General features: G+C 49.0%; 1 protein-coding gene across 7 annotated transcripts in view; it reads left to right on the top strand.

Annotated features, from left to right (window-relative positions):
* The first annotated feature begins 1,927 nt into the window (after positions 1-1,927).
* Positions 1,928-16,462, top strand: part of SCAI (suppressor of cancer cell invasion) — an 89,470-nt gene continuing 74,935 nt past the window's right edge. For 5 of the 7 annotated variants that reach the window (XR_014785949.1, XR_014785948.1, XM_084821403.1 and 2 more), the window contains exons 1-2: positions 1,928-2,081; positions 3,868-3,912. Coding sequence is in view for 5 of the 7 variants with exons in the window: in XM_084821403.1 (XP_084677529.1) it covers positions 2,029-2,081; positions 3,868-3,912 (98 nt within the window). In the remaining 2 variants the exon portion in view is untranslated. The remainder of the gene's footprint in view (positions 2,082-3,867; positions 3,913-16,462) is intronic. The other 2 variants (XM_084821405.1, XM_084821404.1) reach the window with 1 other exon arrangement.

Here is a 16,462-nt window from a genome sequence, read left to right as displayed (position 1 = left end):
GCCGGAGCGACCAATGAGAGCATAGGGGAGGGGGGAACGAACGCTGACGCTTTACCCTTTCCTTCCCCCTCTCGCAATGGTTTAGTCCATGTTTCCAGAAGAGACTCAGTCGTAGCTGCTGGCAGTGGGGGCTGGTGGCTCCGATTTTGGTGGGGCTATATTTCCGCTCTGGGTTTCAGTCAGAACCAGCCAGAGCTCCAAACGAGCTATCCAAGGTGATGAATCTTATCCCCCAAATGGGTTAAATACCTTGGATAGCTCCTTTAGAGTTCTGACTGAAACCCAGAGAAGGGTTACAGCCCCACCAAAATAGGAGCCATCAGCCTCCACTGTTCAGTGGTAGGTGCTGATGTCTTTTTCCCCCTTGGGTGAATAATAAACGTTTCCATCAGAGCTGATCAATATAATAATAGAATTATTGAGCAATGAAAAAGCAATGCAATTCAATAAACTAAATGCCAAGTATTTTTTTAAGTTGGGGAGCCTCTTGATAACAGAGATATAATCATCATCAACATAATATTTATAATAATTAATAATAGAACATGCATTCGGTTTTTTCCCCAAGAATGATCAGCGTGATTAGTGAAGTACATTAATGTATGTATCAGCATGATTTGTTGTTCAGTTGTTCAGTCGTGTCCGACCCTTCGTGACCCCATGGACCGTAGCACGCCAGGCCTTCCTGTCCTGCGCTCTCTCCCGGAGCGTGCTCAAGTTCATATTCATCGCATCGGTGGTGCTATATAGCCATCTCATCCTCTGCCGTCCCCTTCTCCTTTTGCCTTCAGTCTTTCCCAGCATCAGGGTCTTTTCCAGGGAGTTTCCTCTTCGCATTAGGTGGCCAAAATATTGGAGCTTCAGCTTCAGTATCTGTCCTTCCAATGAGCACTCAGGGTTGATTTCCTTTAGGACTGACTGATTTGACCTCCTTGCAGTCCAGGGAAGTAAAATCTCTTGATCCCCCACCCCCACGCACGGGTGGCACTGCTTTGGCTTCATAAAAATGGCCACTCCAAGGACAGAGGGTATGTATTGAGCATATATAACTTATTGTGCGTATATAATATGCATATGTTTATATATGTTATATAGAATTGAGCATATATAACAAATAGCATATATAACATATTCATTTATTTGCAAGGGATAGCTTGGCCATAGTGGTACAGGTGTACATATAACACACACATACACACACACATATATATACACACACACGCATATATATATATTATATATATATGTATACATTATATTATAGCTAGATGTATACATGCATAATTATATTTATATATATATATATATATATATATATATAATTAGATTTATTAGCTGCCCAACTGGCCAGCTACCCGGCCACTCTGGGCAGCGTACAATACTAATAACACGAAATACAATGAATTTACATAATTAACTGAACAAAACAACATAACAAAACAACACCGCTCTAAAAAAACCCCTAGCCCACCCCAAATGCCTGCCTGAACAGCCAGGTTTATAAAGCCCTGCAGAAGCTCATCAAAGATATGTATAGCAGATGCAACATAGGGAGAGCATATCGCGCGCACGCGAACAAATATATATGCTCATAGAGAATTGAGCATCTATGACATATATTTGGGAGACACTGTTTTAGACTGCATAGATCAAATCCCCACCCAGGAAAGAGCCCCCTGCTGCAAGCGCGAGCCCCCCGCAGACTGGCAGGCACGGCCGGCCTTTCGTCCCGTGCAATGCGTCGCCCTGCCCTCAAGGTGGCGCTCGCCCTCTCCGGCCTCGATGATATACACCGCGGAGACCGCCGAGAGGCGGCGGGAGAGCCGGGAGACCCAAGAGCGAGCGAGACGAGCAGCCGGCTCGACCAATCGGGCGCCGCCGTTGGGCGGCGCGGGGCCAATGAGGGCGCGGTAGCGGCGACGGGGGCGGGCCGAAGGAGGCCGTGCCCAGGTTAGGCGGAGGCGGGGGCGGCGCTGCCTCCCTCCCTCGCCGCCGCCGCCGCCGCCGCCGCCTCGCTCGGTAGCGCGGATGGTGAGAGGGGCTGCCCGGCAGCGCCTGCCCCGCACCGGCCCGGTCTCCAGGTGAGGGCGGGGCTGGGGCGCATGTGGGGAGGGGGCTGCCGTGGGGAGGGGCTGGGGTGGCGGGGCGGGGGGCGCCTTGTGGGCAGCGGGGGCAGGGGGGCGTGAGGCGTCCGCAGGGAGGGTCCATGCTGGCGGGCTTGAGGGGTGGGATGTGAGGAGTGGGGCATTTGGAGGGGTCTCTGGATTGAGGGTCGTCGGGAAGCTCGGGGTGGGAGAGCCTGGGGGGCTTGGTGGGGGGCTTGAGGGGATGGGAGGGCGGGCGGGCGGGGCGGGGGTTGAGGGCCCTCTCACGGGTTGTGGGGTTGCCTGGGGTGTGGGGAAGCTGGCGGTAGAGGAGTGTGAGGGGCGCGCGGGGCTTGAGGGGATGAGAGGAGTGGGGGCTTTGAGGGTTCTCGTGGGGGGTTGAGGGTCGCCTGGGCGGGTGTCTGGGGGGAGGAAGTTTGGGGGAGAGGTGGGGGGCTTGAGGGGAAGAGAGGAGTGGGGGGTTTTGAGGGCCCTCGCATGGATTGCGGGGTTGCCTGGGGTACTGGGAAGCCGGGGGAGGAGGAGTGTGAGAAGTTTGGGGGAGAAAGGGTTCGGGGGGAGGAATGAAAGGAGTGAGGTAGTTTGGGGGCCCTCTGATGGGTTGAGGGTCATTGGGGTGGGAGTGGGGAAGCGTAAAAGAAAGCGTGGGGTTGGGGGCAAAGGGGCATGGTGATGGTTTGGGGACTTGGGGGTCAAGGCGCTTGGGGTAAGACAAAAGTGGGGTCATCTGATGTGTCGAGGGTTGCCTTGTGGGTCTGGGGGTCCGGGGTGGGCTGCGTCAGTGAGTTAGGGGGTGAGGGTTGCATTGGGGGCTTGTATGTTACAGGGTGGTGGGGTTGGGATATGAGGGGATGTGGAACTGGAGGAATGATGGGTTTTGGGGTGACCACATTTTGAGGCTGGGGGGATGCTGGGAGTGGTAGTCCCAACACAGCTGGAAAGTGCCAGGTTAGAGAAGACTTTGGCAAAGATTCAGGCTAAAGGGAGAGGTGTGTTTTTTTTAGAATATGGAAAGTGGTGTATAAATCTATTAAATAATAACAAGTGGCATTGAATGGTTTGGGGATGGCATTGGGACTGTGGCTGATGTGGCTTTTGGGGTGAATCTCATCAGTTGAGGGACAGGACCGTCCTGGCAGGTGGCGAAGGGTTGGTGACTTGTATTGGATGGAAGAGGGGGCATAAGAGGTTTGAGTGTGAACAGGTAAGGGCACTCATGGGTAAAGCTGTCCAGAGAGAGTGGATTTAAGGGGAGCAATGAGCCACAGTGCCTCTTGGAGCAGGTCTGTTGCCGAACGGCTTGTGAGGCTACGAGCAGCAGATGTAGCTTGCCTAGGATCACTGCAAAATGGGGACAGTGTTGTGGGCTAGGGGAGGATGTCTGCCCCTTTGAACCCCAGCCCAGGGCACAGAGACAGGAAGATCTTGCAAGAGACATAAGGGGGACTGAACCCCTCGACTGGTAGGTGGTTGCAACCCCTGTGTCTGTGATCCATTCTTTGCTTAATGCATGTGTAGAGGGGGGAAATACTCCAGATGTTTCACGTTGGCGCAATAAGATCTCTGAAGGGGCAAGAAGGCCTTTTCACAGCACCTCTTGGGTCCCTGTTGCTTTCCAATGCTTTTGAGTCCAAAATTCTGCAGAGTTGTGATGCTGGAGGTTCCTGACGATGTGCTCACCTGGGGGGAAGGGGGGACGGGTTGTCATCCTTGCTTGTCCCCTCTGTCATCGCCTTCTCTCTTTCCCCGCCCCCCTCTCCAGAACCACAGGCCTGGCGGAGAAGCCCCCACGCCGACGGAGAAGCAGGTAAGAAGACGGGTGCATCTCTCTCTTCTCCGGCCCCCTTCCCTGATTTAGTGGCGAAGAATTCAGTAGGGTGCATGGATTGTGTTTTATACCCCACACATCTTGCCCCCCCCCATTGCTGTTGCAGTAGCTGTGTGTGTGTGTTGTGATTTTTCTCAGTTTTTTTGGGTTGGTGAGCAGAAAGGACACTTGGGCCTGGCTTGGAAACATGGAGCTGATTGTGAACAAGTCCTGTTGTTTTTCTGGAGAAGGCAAGGATGGAAGCGGGGAGCTAGCATTCCCCATTTCTTGGTTTGAAATGGGCTTGTAACTGCAGAGATAGATGTTGCTTAATGCTTGCTACAGGGCGGTGGTGAATCCCCCCCCCAATCTTCTTGGCCTTATGCCACCCCCGCATCCTTGAGGAGGGATGTCCACAGGGAACTGTACACCCCAAACTTGAGGCAGTGTGTTTCTTGGTGCTTTGTCCGCATATTTCTGCATCTGTCTCTGTTCAGCTATGAGAGCCTTATGTGGAAACCTACACTGCGGTTGAATCAGCTGCACTAACTGTTGGCTTCCCATGCCTTCATCTAGGATTTAAGGTCTGAATGGGAGAACCGCTTCCTTGTGTGCAGCGATGGGCTTATTCCACAGGTTTATTGGGTTCAGAGCAGAAGTTGCCGCAGCCCTGCTTCTTTAAAATAATACGGATTTAAGCCGCCTCTGGCATGTGTGTGTCTGTTGTAGATGAGAGTCTCTCGTTTTACCTGCTGCTGGGGGGCGGGGGGGGGGACCCATACTTTCCCACGCCGGTGGCTGAAATGACATCAGCTCCTTGCCGTGTGCGCATCAGCGCTTCCTTCCTTTCGTGAGCTGTCTTGGCTGTGGTCTGCCAGTTGCACTGTCTGATCTGCCCTTTCGTGGGTGGGTGGATTGCCTTGGGGAAATGTGAAAAGATGCCCGGGGTTGAAAACGTTGCATGCAATAGCAAATGATGGGTGCATCTTGGAAAGGAGGGGGGGCGGGATGTGGTCTGTGCTGTTGTGAAAGGGGGCAGCAGCCTGTTGGGCAGTGCAAGCCTGCAAAAAGCCTTGGCTAGCCCAGCTTTGCTACAGACGAAGCTGGCGTTTTATTCTCCCCCTCCTCTCGTGTCTGCTGCTCGCCAAGAGACCTTGTCTTGCATTCCTGGAGTGCTCTGCCATCTCAGAGGAGCTTTAGGAAGCAGCTCTGTGGTCTGTGCCTCTCCCCACAACTCCTCACTGTTTGATGGGTAAGATGTGCTCCATGTGCCCACAGAGGTGTAGAAGGCAAAGGATGTGTGAAGGTTTTGTGTTTGGGGTGAGAGAGAGAGCGTAATGTGGCTGCTGGTGGAGAAGGAGGAAGAGGTGGAGGGAGGGAAAATGAATGCAGCAAATGCGGACAGAAAAGTGGCTTCTGAAGGTTGTATTAAGCGAATCTGTTGCATGGATTTCTAGCTGCCACTCTCCCTCTCCAGCTTCCTCGCCCACCTCTGCCTGACGATTTTGTAAGTTCTACAAGTGGCCTAGGTTTCTACATCTCTCTCTCAAGTGTTTGCTATGTAATGTTGCTGGCATCTTTCCAGTGCTGTCAGAATGTGCGGTTGAAAATTCCCTTTGGGGCAAATTGATTGGGATTATTGCACACTGGAGAGCACTGCCAGGAGCATGTTGCGCCAGTGTTCCAGTATAGCTGAGCCATTCTTCCCGTAGCATTGCAGGTGCAATTTGTGGATTTGGATTTGGAATGGCTTGGGTTATGTGTACCTAAGAAACTGGCCTTGTTCGCACAAGCTGACCCATGGTTTGGGCTGTGGAATTCTGGGTTGTCGTGTTGTGTGAATGCGGCTGTGCTAACAAAGCATGGTTTCTGACCACGATCCACCCAGAAAGAGAAACCATGGTTTGTTGTTGAGTGGTGAACTCTGGGTTGTTTAAACCATGTCATTGTGTGTGAACCCAGAACTGTGGGTTGGTCACAGGTTGTTTTGTCAGGCTACAGAGGTGGTGGGCAAGAGCAGTAAAAAAAAACCCCAGCCACTCTACATGCCAGTATGACAATGCTGCAAAGACAGTTGGGATACAGGGAGGGAGCAGGCAAAGGGGGAGGGAAACAAACAACTCAAGGATTGAGAAAACAAACCATGGTTTGTTTGATTATCTGCCAAACAAACCCTGGGTAGGGCAACAAACCATCGGTTAAATAAATCATGGGGGGAAACAGACAGGTCTGTACCCAGATTTCCTTGTGACTGTGCAGTCTTCTTTCTCCTGTACCCTGGACAGCGGCTAATTTTATGGGAGGGCTGTTTTGAGGGGGGCTATTGTACCCCACAGCATGAAAAGGGCAGTTCCAGAAATATGCTATAGTGACTGCCCCCTCCTCACACTTCTTGCCTCTGAGTTAGCTGCTGGTGGTATCGAAGGGGCTGGTTTGGGTGTTAGGAGTGTAATGATGCCTTTTAGGCGAAGAGAAGGCTGAGGGGCTACCCACTGCGAGATTCAGCGCTGACTGGCAGGATGGGTTGACTTAAAGGTGATTTAAATCCCGCATCCCAGCCATGACTGCCAAAGCAACCATTTTGAAATTCATATATTGCCTGGACAAGCAAATACACTTAACTGGTTCCTGTAATGATTAGAACACTTTGTGCGAGGAACTGAGCCTTTATACAACCTAGTTCACGTTAAATGCTTATATGCATTTAACATTGCATGTAATTTGGCTCTTTGATGGCTCTAAAGGGGGATTAGACAAATTCATGGAGGAGCCACACTGGGTGAGTGGAACCTCCATGATTAGAGGCAGTATACTTCTGATTGATAGATACTGGGACAAAAACCAAAGGACAGCTCATGCCTTCATGCTGCGCTTAGCCACTGTGGGTAACAGGTTGCTGGAATACTTGATGTTTGGTTTGATCCAGCATGTGTCTTTCCTTATAGCAGACGGAGGTTATTCATGCAATTCCAGGGTTGCTGGCAACAATACCTGCACACACCTTGCTTGTTTATTTATTTAATTTATAGGATTTTTATCCTGCCTTTCAACCCAAAAGGTTCCTCGAGTATCTTACAAAGATCAGGAATAGGAGAGTCCCTGCTCCACGGGCTTGCAGTCTAAAAGCCGTGACACAAAAGGAAAGGGGATTGGGAGGGAGGAGGAAAAAAGCACGTCCTTAGCTGCCAAGTTCAGCAGGTCGTAGTGTTGGATGGTGGAAAGGCTGCTGTTTCCTCTTCCTCTGAAGAGGAAGAGCAGTGACAGTTGGAAGCAGAAGGGAGCGGGCTGTCTAGTTTGGTAACTGTCAGCTACCAGACAGCTGGCGATACTGAAGGAGCTGCAATGACTCTGGGCCTTCTGGTTGCCGACTTCCTCCCACAAATTCTCTTTCCTGCTGACTTCAGTAGGAAAGACCATGGCTTTGTTTCTTTGAACTCTTAGCCATAGCACGAGCAGAGGGCAGCCACAGCTGCTGGAGAGCTGGACTGCATTTGGTGACCTGAGCTGAACCTGATTGTGTAATGCCTGCTGAACGTTCCTCTTCGTGTCGCACCTGCCTGCGGGGCAAGAATAGTAGCAAAGAGAAACTGGTTTGTTCTTTTGTTTTGAAGTGAGATTAATTTCCCTCTTTTCTTTTTTAGCCCCCATTCTCTCTCTCTCTCTCTTTCCCTCATTGCCTTGGGTCAGTTGTTGCAAACTAAATAGCATTTGAACTGAAATATCGAGTTACTCTGGTGTTTGGTTCCAGCTCTTTTTGTCGCCTCTGCCAGTACCACAGGGAATGGGATGTAAGCTGACAGAAGCTAAGGAAAAGGAGCATTGTTGCAGCATCCTGGCATGTGTGTGTGTGTGTGTGTGTGTTTGTGTCCTTCCAATAAACTAAAATCTGGAAGAAGGAGAGGCGAAAGCATCCAAGACAAGAAGCTAGTGAGCCCACCCATCTCTCTGAACACTTTCTCCTATATGAGCCTTCCTATTGATAAATGATCTGCTGATAAGGGTTTGCAGGTTGGAAGAAGCTCAGGTAGAGCCCTTCAATGGTGGTTCTGCAGCTTTGGAACAGGCTGCTCAGGGTATCTCGCTACTAGAATTGGATACTGTGAAAGCTTTGTTATCTTGGGCATTTTAAATAGGGAGAGGTTCAACTCTCTGTTTTATTCATTTATTACCTTTCTGTACTGCCCAATAGCCAAAGTGCTCTAAGTAGTTCACAGAAGTTAAAACCATAAAATTCAGCAGCATGATTATAAAACCGTAATATAAACCTTTTAAAAGTTTAAAACTGCAATATCTGACCAAAGCAAAAGCCAGCTGCAGTGTAAAGATTTAAAATACAGGGACACATTTTAAAATAACAAAAACATAAGGACTAAGATGCTTGGGAGAATAAAAAGGTCTTCATCTGGTGCTGAAAAAAGCCCAACGTAGATGCCAGGTCAGCCTCTCTGGGGAGGTGTTTAACAACGGTGGTGCCCCTCTTCTTAGTAGCTGCCCACCTCACTTCATTCAATGGGGACACCCTGTGAAGATGTTCTTAAGGTCTGGGGCAGTTATATATGGGAGGAGACAACCCTTCAGGTAACCTGACCCCAAGCTGTTTAGGCTTTTGGATGATCTTCCAAAAGTCTGTAGGCATGCCACAAAACTGCCCCCTTGCTCCCTTCTCACACACCATTTCTCTCCTCTGTTTCCAGTTTTCTCCAACTGTAAATTGGGCAAACTATGCTTGGTGCTAACCTCCGAACACTGGGTTTCCAACCAGGCTTTGGATGTTTAGCGCTAACCATAATGCACCAGTTTGGACATTATGTCAAGCCATGGTTGGACTGGGCCCTCCAATGTGATGCCCATGGGCACCCCAGGCACTCTCAGTGCTCGCCAGGCTCTTTGCCCTCCTGATTTTTATTGCAAGATTTTATTTTATTTGGACTTAAATTCTTGGGCAAATGGCTTTTCTTTTAGTCTCACTGGTTTGCATTCTGGGAAATGAGTGTGTTGTGACTAGCCATGCCCACTATGGCAACCATTTTATGAACAAGACAAGCCCTGCCCCATGGCAGCCATTTTGTGAGAGCACCCACCACACTCCCTTGAAATTCCAAATGTGCCCAATTGCCCTAGAAAGGTTAGAGCAACCTTCTAAGGTTAGAACAACTTGGCAATGGGAGCAAAAAGAATCTGTACAGGAGGGGGGATGAGAAGTGTATCCTCCAAAACGGACATCATGTTTGCTGTTGGCCATGTATTTTTTGTTACTTAACATTTTTTTTGTAGTCATGTGGCTTTACTTTTGAGTGTTTATCAGCTTTGGTTGCCTTTCAAGGAGAGCGGCAATTTAGGTTGCAATCCTATGCATGTTTAGACAGAAAAAAGTCCTACAACCCCCCTTTGGATTTCAATACCATTGTTGCCCCTTGCCCTAGGAAACAGAAGATGAACAGAGTCTTGTTCCTTTTTCCTCGGCTTGTCTTCTGCCCCTTTTTTATTTACTATTATTACATTTTATATCTCGCCTTTTCCCCTCTTGCAAGGAACCCAAGGCGGCTTACATAGTCCTCCTCCTTTCCATTTTATCTTCGCAACAGCCCTGTTAGGTTGACCGTCAGGGACCGTCCCAAAGTCACCCCGTGAGCTTCACATCCCAGCGGGAACTAGAACCTGGATCTGCCCAGTCCTAGTCTAAGACTCTGACCACTATACCACACTAGTCTTTTATCTCTAGCAGGCTCATTTGAATGGTTTGAAGGCACGCACATGTATGCGAGAACAGCAGAGGCCTGTGCCTCTTACAGTATGTGAGCTTGGTGCCAAAAGAAATGCTACCTAGCGATTTATGCCTGGGAAGGGAGACCAACAGACCTTTGTGCTGTAAGAGCAGACCACAGTATCCATCATTCTGGCGTCCTGAGGATATTGAGTGGGAAGGTGGTATAGTAATACGGAGAGAAAATATGGAATGGTAGGGCTTCAATGTTTTGCTGCCAGTGATGGGAGTGGTGGGAAAACCCGGAGAAGCCTGCATGACCCATGATGGCATTTCAGTGTGTGCACCCTGCTGGATTAGACCAAAGGTCCGTCAAGTCTGGTGTCCTGTGAATGGCCAGCCATAGGCCTCTGGGATGCTTGCAAGCAGGGTTTGAAGGCAGCGCCTGTCCCGTTTGTTTCCAGCATTGGTTATTTGGGGTGTACCCTGTCAGCGAATGGAGATTCGACATTGGTTGTATTTATATCTTTGGTACAAATTCATGAATGGCAGTTAGCCATGAAAACGGAGAGTAGCTTAAGAGAGCACCTTTTTGCTTATTTATTTATTTGACATAGATTTTAATCCTGCTCTCAGCCAAAATGCCTGCCCCCGAGTGGCTTCCATAGAATCAGTAAAGCAAGACAGTGCCTGCTCGCAGGCTTACAGTCTAAAAAGGACACTACACACAAGGAAAAAGGAAGAGGGGAAAAATTAAGTCATTCAGCAGGGAAAGTGGGGTGGCCCAGTTTCCCCCTCTCATTCCCCTCAGTATAGCCTGCTGGAATAGTTGCTGGTGGTGACAGCTTTTTAAACTGGGCCCTCTTGACCCATGTTGGACTCCATGTTCCAAAAAGCAAGCTCGGATTGGTGCCCAAAAACCTGTAGATAAGTAGCTTATTTTAAAAACACCACTTTATGTTCATATACTTGTTTCCTTGATTGCTTTTGACGGGTCTACTGCATATGAAACTATTGTTGGAGAGGATTTCTTTGCACTCTGGTCATTGGACGGGAAAGCTCTTTGTCTGCACCACACTGAGTGATTGGGGATGATGATGTATTGTTTCACAGCATGCAGGAGTAGAGGGATGTGCATAGATTTGCCCACAGTGCGGTCAAATTATTTGCTCCTAGGCCAGGTGTTTGGCCCCTAATTTAGATTCTACCAATACTTCTAGCTGGGATGGATGGCCTTTATGTCTGTGGTCTTCCTTTTTCAAACTATGAGGGCTAGCAACTTATTGAATTAGTAGAAAAGGTAGAATACGGAGCTGTGTCAAATTCTATACCAGATATTTATTTATATTTGCATTTTATCCTGCTCTTCTTCCTACATGGAGCTTAGAGTGTCACTCTTAATGTATGTGGGGAAAGTTAGACTTGAGATGGATATACCCAGAGCTACCTAAAGTGGAATCTAGTTTCCAGGTTTGCTCCAAACTTGCAGCTGTGTGGACATCATTCCCTTCTCTGACCAAGTGCAGATATAATCTTGCTGAGTCTCCTAACCATGCTTAGTAGACCAGGCCCAGTACAGATGTAACCCTGTCTGTTAGGAGATGGGGTTAGTTGTGCGAACGAGCCTTTTCCTTCCCAAGTGGGGCTGTCTTCTGAAGAAGCAAGAGATTTCCCTGGTTCTCGGATGCTCTCCAGGAACCTGGCTGTTCAAGGGATGCATTTCCTGACTGCTCGAGGTAAGGGGGCTGGGCTTGGCTTGGCTTTGAGTAGAGTTGGCTATCTGCCACTTAATGGGCAGAAAATGGAGCTGGCTGGTTTCCCCAGCTCTGTAACATAGAGACAATCCGGCATGGTGCAACAGGGGATACTGTATTACAGTCCTCAGTCAGTCAGTCTTGAGTACAAGCCGTAAGGCTTGGCTTCTCCTTCCAGATGCTCTTGTGCTTATCTGGGGGCTAGTGCTGTGAGGCCTTTCAGTTGTTTTTAAATCTGGCATTGTATTTTAAAATATTTACACTGCTGCTGTTTTTTACTTTGGTTTTATACTGTAGTTTTAAATATTTAAAAGTTTTATATTAGGTTATATCATGCTGCATTTTACGGTTTTAATTGCTGAGAACTGCCCAGAGAGCTTTGGCTATTGGGTGGTACAGAAATGTTAATAATGATGATGATGATGATGAAGACAACGACAGCAAGAACAGTGATACCCCCTTGGTATGTGACGTTTGGGAGCTTAAGTGATGGGACAGGTGGCCGTAAGCATTTGTATACCTCTCTGAGCGCTCAGAGGATTCCACATACATTATCTAGCAGGCCTTACGACGTCCCTGTAAGATAGGCCAGTATGAGTCCTCCATATTCCAGTTGTGGAGGCTGAGAGAGAGTGGTATGTCTAAGGTCACCTAATGCAGGGTCAGGCAGATGTCAGACTTCTGGGATCTACCTCATTTTTTATAAGAACCTCAAGGTCTACCAATGAGATCCAGATTCAAAGCGAAGGCCAGTGCTTATGTTGTCAAAATGGCACCCTCCCCCCCCAAAAAACACAGGAAGTATCAGCAGGGTTGGGGAAATCCTAACATTTGCAGAAGCAAAAAAAATTTAGAGAAAAATAATAATGTAAGGGAAACCCCGCAAAACAGCCTGATGTGACCCAAGTACATGATTTGTAGCCATGCCTGAATGCCTGCCTGAAGAACCACGTTTTTAATGCGTGGCGGAAGCTCATTAAAGAGGGGGCATGGCGGAGTTCCCTAGGGAGGGAGTTCCACAAAGTGGAACTTTAAGAGGCACAGGCCTCTGTTTGAGCTAGCCTGCTGTTCTTGCAGACATGTGTTTGTCTTCAAATTGTTGAAATGAACCTGCAGAGATAAAAAGCCAGTGTGGTATAGTGGTTAGAATCTTGGATTGAATCTGGGGAGATCTGGGTTCTAGTTTCCGCTGGGCCATGAAGCTCACTGGGTGACTTTGGGCCTGTCGCTGTCAGCCTAACCTGCCTCACAGGGTTGTTGTAAGAATAAAATGGAGAGGGGGAGGGTTATGTGAGCTGCCTTGCGTTCCTTGCAAGAGAAAAACTGGCGGGATAGAAATGCAATAAATATAAATAAAGATAAGTAAACAGGGGTGCTCCAGTCTGTACCATATTGCTGCAGGTCCCACGTGTTTCTCTCATTACAATTCCCTATAGCTTAGCACTTTTTTGAGGCTTTACCTCTTCCTCCCCACTCCACAACACCTTCTTGAAGTACTCTTGGCTTCACTTCAAATTCCTGGAATATTCCTCATAGATCTCTGCGCTTGCCCTGAAAAGGACTCTTGAGGCGAAACGGGGTGGTGATGCTTTGTCTCCAGTACTTCTGCACCCCACTTCCCACAGATTTCTTTTTAGACTTCAAATACTCCCTGGCACAGGAGGAGGCGACATATACCTGTGTTTTTCCCCATTATGGGTAGCTAAATTTCCTTTCTGCTCCTTATCTGAGCAGTTACAACGTTGATCATCCAGTGGATTACCTAGCTGACATGTCACACTGCAACTCTTGGGTTGCTTAACCCAGGAATTGCTGGGGACAAGTTTCCATTTTCCAACAACAACCCAGGAATGCCCCGTACCTGTGTTGTTTTGTGATGTGTGAACCTGAAAACTCTGGTTTGTTTATCGGTTAAACAACCCAGAGACACCCCAGGAAGGGGCGAGTTGTTAATTGAAAGTGGAAATAATGAGTGTGCAGGAGGCAGTGTGCTCGTTGGTTTGCCCACCCGCGGCAATTCCTGCGTTAAACAACCCAGGAGTTGCAGTGTGATGTGTGAACTGGCCCATGGAACTGGCAACTTGAGTTTAAAAAGAAAAGGAAAACAAAGCTGACACAGCTAACTCCGTGTGAGGACTCTACTGTGGTGATGTCAGGAGCCTCTGGTCCTTGTGTGTGGACTGCTGCCGGGCCAGGTTTTGTTGCTTGTTTACAAAGCTCTAAACACTCAGGACCAGGATACTGTAGCTCTATGTCCCTTGGCTGATGGCAGGTGCCAAAGTATGCATCGAGTGCAACAACACCCTTCTGCCCATCTGGCTAAGGGGTGCTAGAAGTTGTAGTCCACACATCTGGAGGGCACCAGGTAGGGAAAACCTATGTTAGAATAACAGCAACAACCCTGATTTAAAAAAAAAATGCTCTGAGCATATGCAGTTTTGCATTTTAAGCTCACTTGAATCATAGCACCATTGTGACTACAGGAATAAAGTGGAATTTGCTCCAGGTGCTTGGATGCCCCCGTCGCCTTCTGCTCTTTGGGTGGTCATTTGGGCCCCTCCTGAGCTCTGGGGCCCTTGACTTTGGCCTTGAGGTCCAACCGTAGCAGCACCGCTGGCCCTTCTCTGTGCAAAGCGTGTGCTCTGCGCCAGAGGTCGGTGACCACAACCTTGGTAATGCTGCTTTCACCCATTGCAGTCTCCCCAAACTGTGGCACTGTATCTGTGTCCCACCTGGTTCATGCAAATACTTCTCCATGGGACTGTGGGGACATGTGTGGGGGTCTCTGAGGATTGGGACCATTGCCTTTTGGAGAAGCTGCTTGCATAAGTTAAGGTGCACCCTTAAATCCGCGGAATCTAGACACAGAGTTTTTTCCCTGCGTTGGTTGTGTTGTGGGAGAGGAGCTAATTTTAAAAATACATCCTCCTGTACACAGACAATTTTCCACGTGGGTGAATAGAGGAAAATAATGATTAGGATGTGGGATCTTTGTAATTATAACAACAGAGTCTCCATGACACTGTCATGGTGGCAGCAACATCTTCTCTCCCCCAAGGGTTAAGCAGGGGAAAGAGCCATGCCAGCCTTGGCAGAGTCTGGCAGGTGCCGCTGTCTAAGCAATTTGCTCCAGCCACAGGATGGTGGCCCGGTGGGAAGATGAAATGAGCTCTGCAGGTTTGCTGCGTTTGTACTTTGGGCCAAATTAAGGGCCTCTTATGACTGCGGAATCAGAAGGGACAGTTGAACAGCAGCAGCAGAAGCAGTAGCAGTAACATCTAAGGCCTGGGGAGTGGACACTTTAATGTGCCTTTCCCCTGCGGAGCCCTCAACAGTTGCCTCTGCCACCAGGAACAGCTGCAGATTGTCTAGCCAGCTCAGAAGGAGATGGCTTACCTGGTAGCCCAGTATTATCTATTTTGGTTGGCATTGGCTTTCCAAGGCCTTAGCCAGGGCTAGCGTCAAGGGTAGGCATGGTTGGGCACCTGCCGAGGGCCCACACTGCAGGAGGGTCCCCCTGGCAAGAGCCCCTTGGAGGCGCTCTTCACCCTTGCATCCTGCTTCTTCACCTGCCACTCGGTCCCAGACAGCGGAGCTGGTGAGAAGGAGGAGCAGGAGATGCCATGGCCTGTTTGCTCACCGGCTGCCTGCCTGTCAAGCAAGTGGAGCAATGATGAGAAAGAGGAGGAGGAGCAAGAGCAGCTGGCGACCATGGTGGTGAGAAAGTAGACTCATGGAAGGAGGGGGCCCATGGGGGGGTCTCTGCCCCTCAAAACCTGGAGCCAGCGCTGATCTTAGGCAATGGTCACCTAAGCTGACCTCTGCTGCAATGCATGACTGTTGATCCCCCAAATTGACCCTTACAAAATCAAGACCTTAGAGTGTGTAAGTGGGGACATTTAAACCTACTTGCAAAGCAAAAAGAGTCTGGGTTGCTCATGTGGGCGAGCGAAGCTGTAAAGGAAGGTGATAAAACCCCAGCGTTACTGGCCAGTCTGAAGGAAAGCCCCTTCCTGACTGGTGGAGATGATCCCATGTTAACCTTTTGTTGGCACGGAGTGGTGTTGCAACTGGTCGTGCTGTCATTCAGAGCACAGTGCTGTTGAAATTGGAGAGGAGTTCCTTAAGAGGGACACAGGGAGTCAAAAGGCATCCTTGCAGCAGCTGTGGAGACTCCGGCATATCGGGCAGCGGAGGTGAGGTGGGGAGAAGAAGTGCCCCCAAGGCTTGAAAACCCTTTTTTGTGAACTGCACAGAGAGCTTCGGCTTTTGGGCGGTATAGAAATGAAATGGAATGAATGAATGAATGGATAGATAAATAAATAAATAAATAAATAAATAAAACAAAACCCGTGTGGAAAGTGAAGGTCACTGCTGGTAAGGGAGACTTGCTGTTCACCTCTCCCAAATGCTCATAAGAAGGAAACCAAAGCATCAGTGAGCAGAAACAACGGAAGAGAGCTTCAGCTGAGAAATACTAAGGCCTCCAGTTACCACATTTAGGCTGCAGATGTATACTTATCTGGGTGTAAGCCCCATTGAACTCAATGGGACTGATTACTGAGTAGACAAGCATAGGATTGCCAGGTTAGATTCTTAATGCCTCTAGGCCAGGGGTGTTGCAACTCAGCCCCCTGGATCAAATCCAAGCCTCCTAGGCCCCCCCTCTACCCTAAATGGCCACGCTCCCTTCCCCTACCACTAATTGTTTGGTGGTTTCCCTGTTTTTGTGCCATTTTCCCCCCATTCAAAAAGGTTGAAATTTCTCTTCTAAGGCTTCGTTACTGGCAGGAAGGGCTTTCAGCTAAAATAGGCTGCTATTTTTTGTCTATTTGGCCCCACACCCTTTGCCTTTGGCCTTGTCTACTATTGCAATGAGGCTCCCGAGAGCTTCTCCAGAATTGAATTCGGGCCTTATGCTAAAAGCGGTTCTGTACTCCTTCTCTTAGGCATGCTGTCCTTACATCTCCTAGGGCAGTCTTGCCCAACCTGGTGCTCTTCAAATGTCTTGGACTACAACTCCCAGCATCCCTCAGCCAGCATTGGGGCTAGCAGGGGTGTGCTGGGAGTTGTAGTCCCAGTCATCTGGAGG

The sequence above is a fragment of the Heloderma suspectum genome, chromosome 14 (assembly GCF_057233095.1).
Source record: "Heloderma suspectum isolate Gila_16-S chromosome 14, 16-S_ref, whole genome shotgun sequence".
NCBI lineage: Eukaryota > Metazoa > Chordata > Lepidosauria > Squamata > Helodermatidae > Heloderma > Heloderma suspectum.
This window is presented reverse-complemented; position numbering and strand designations above follow the sequence as displayed.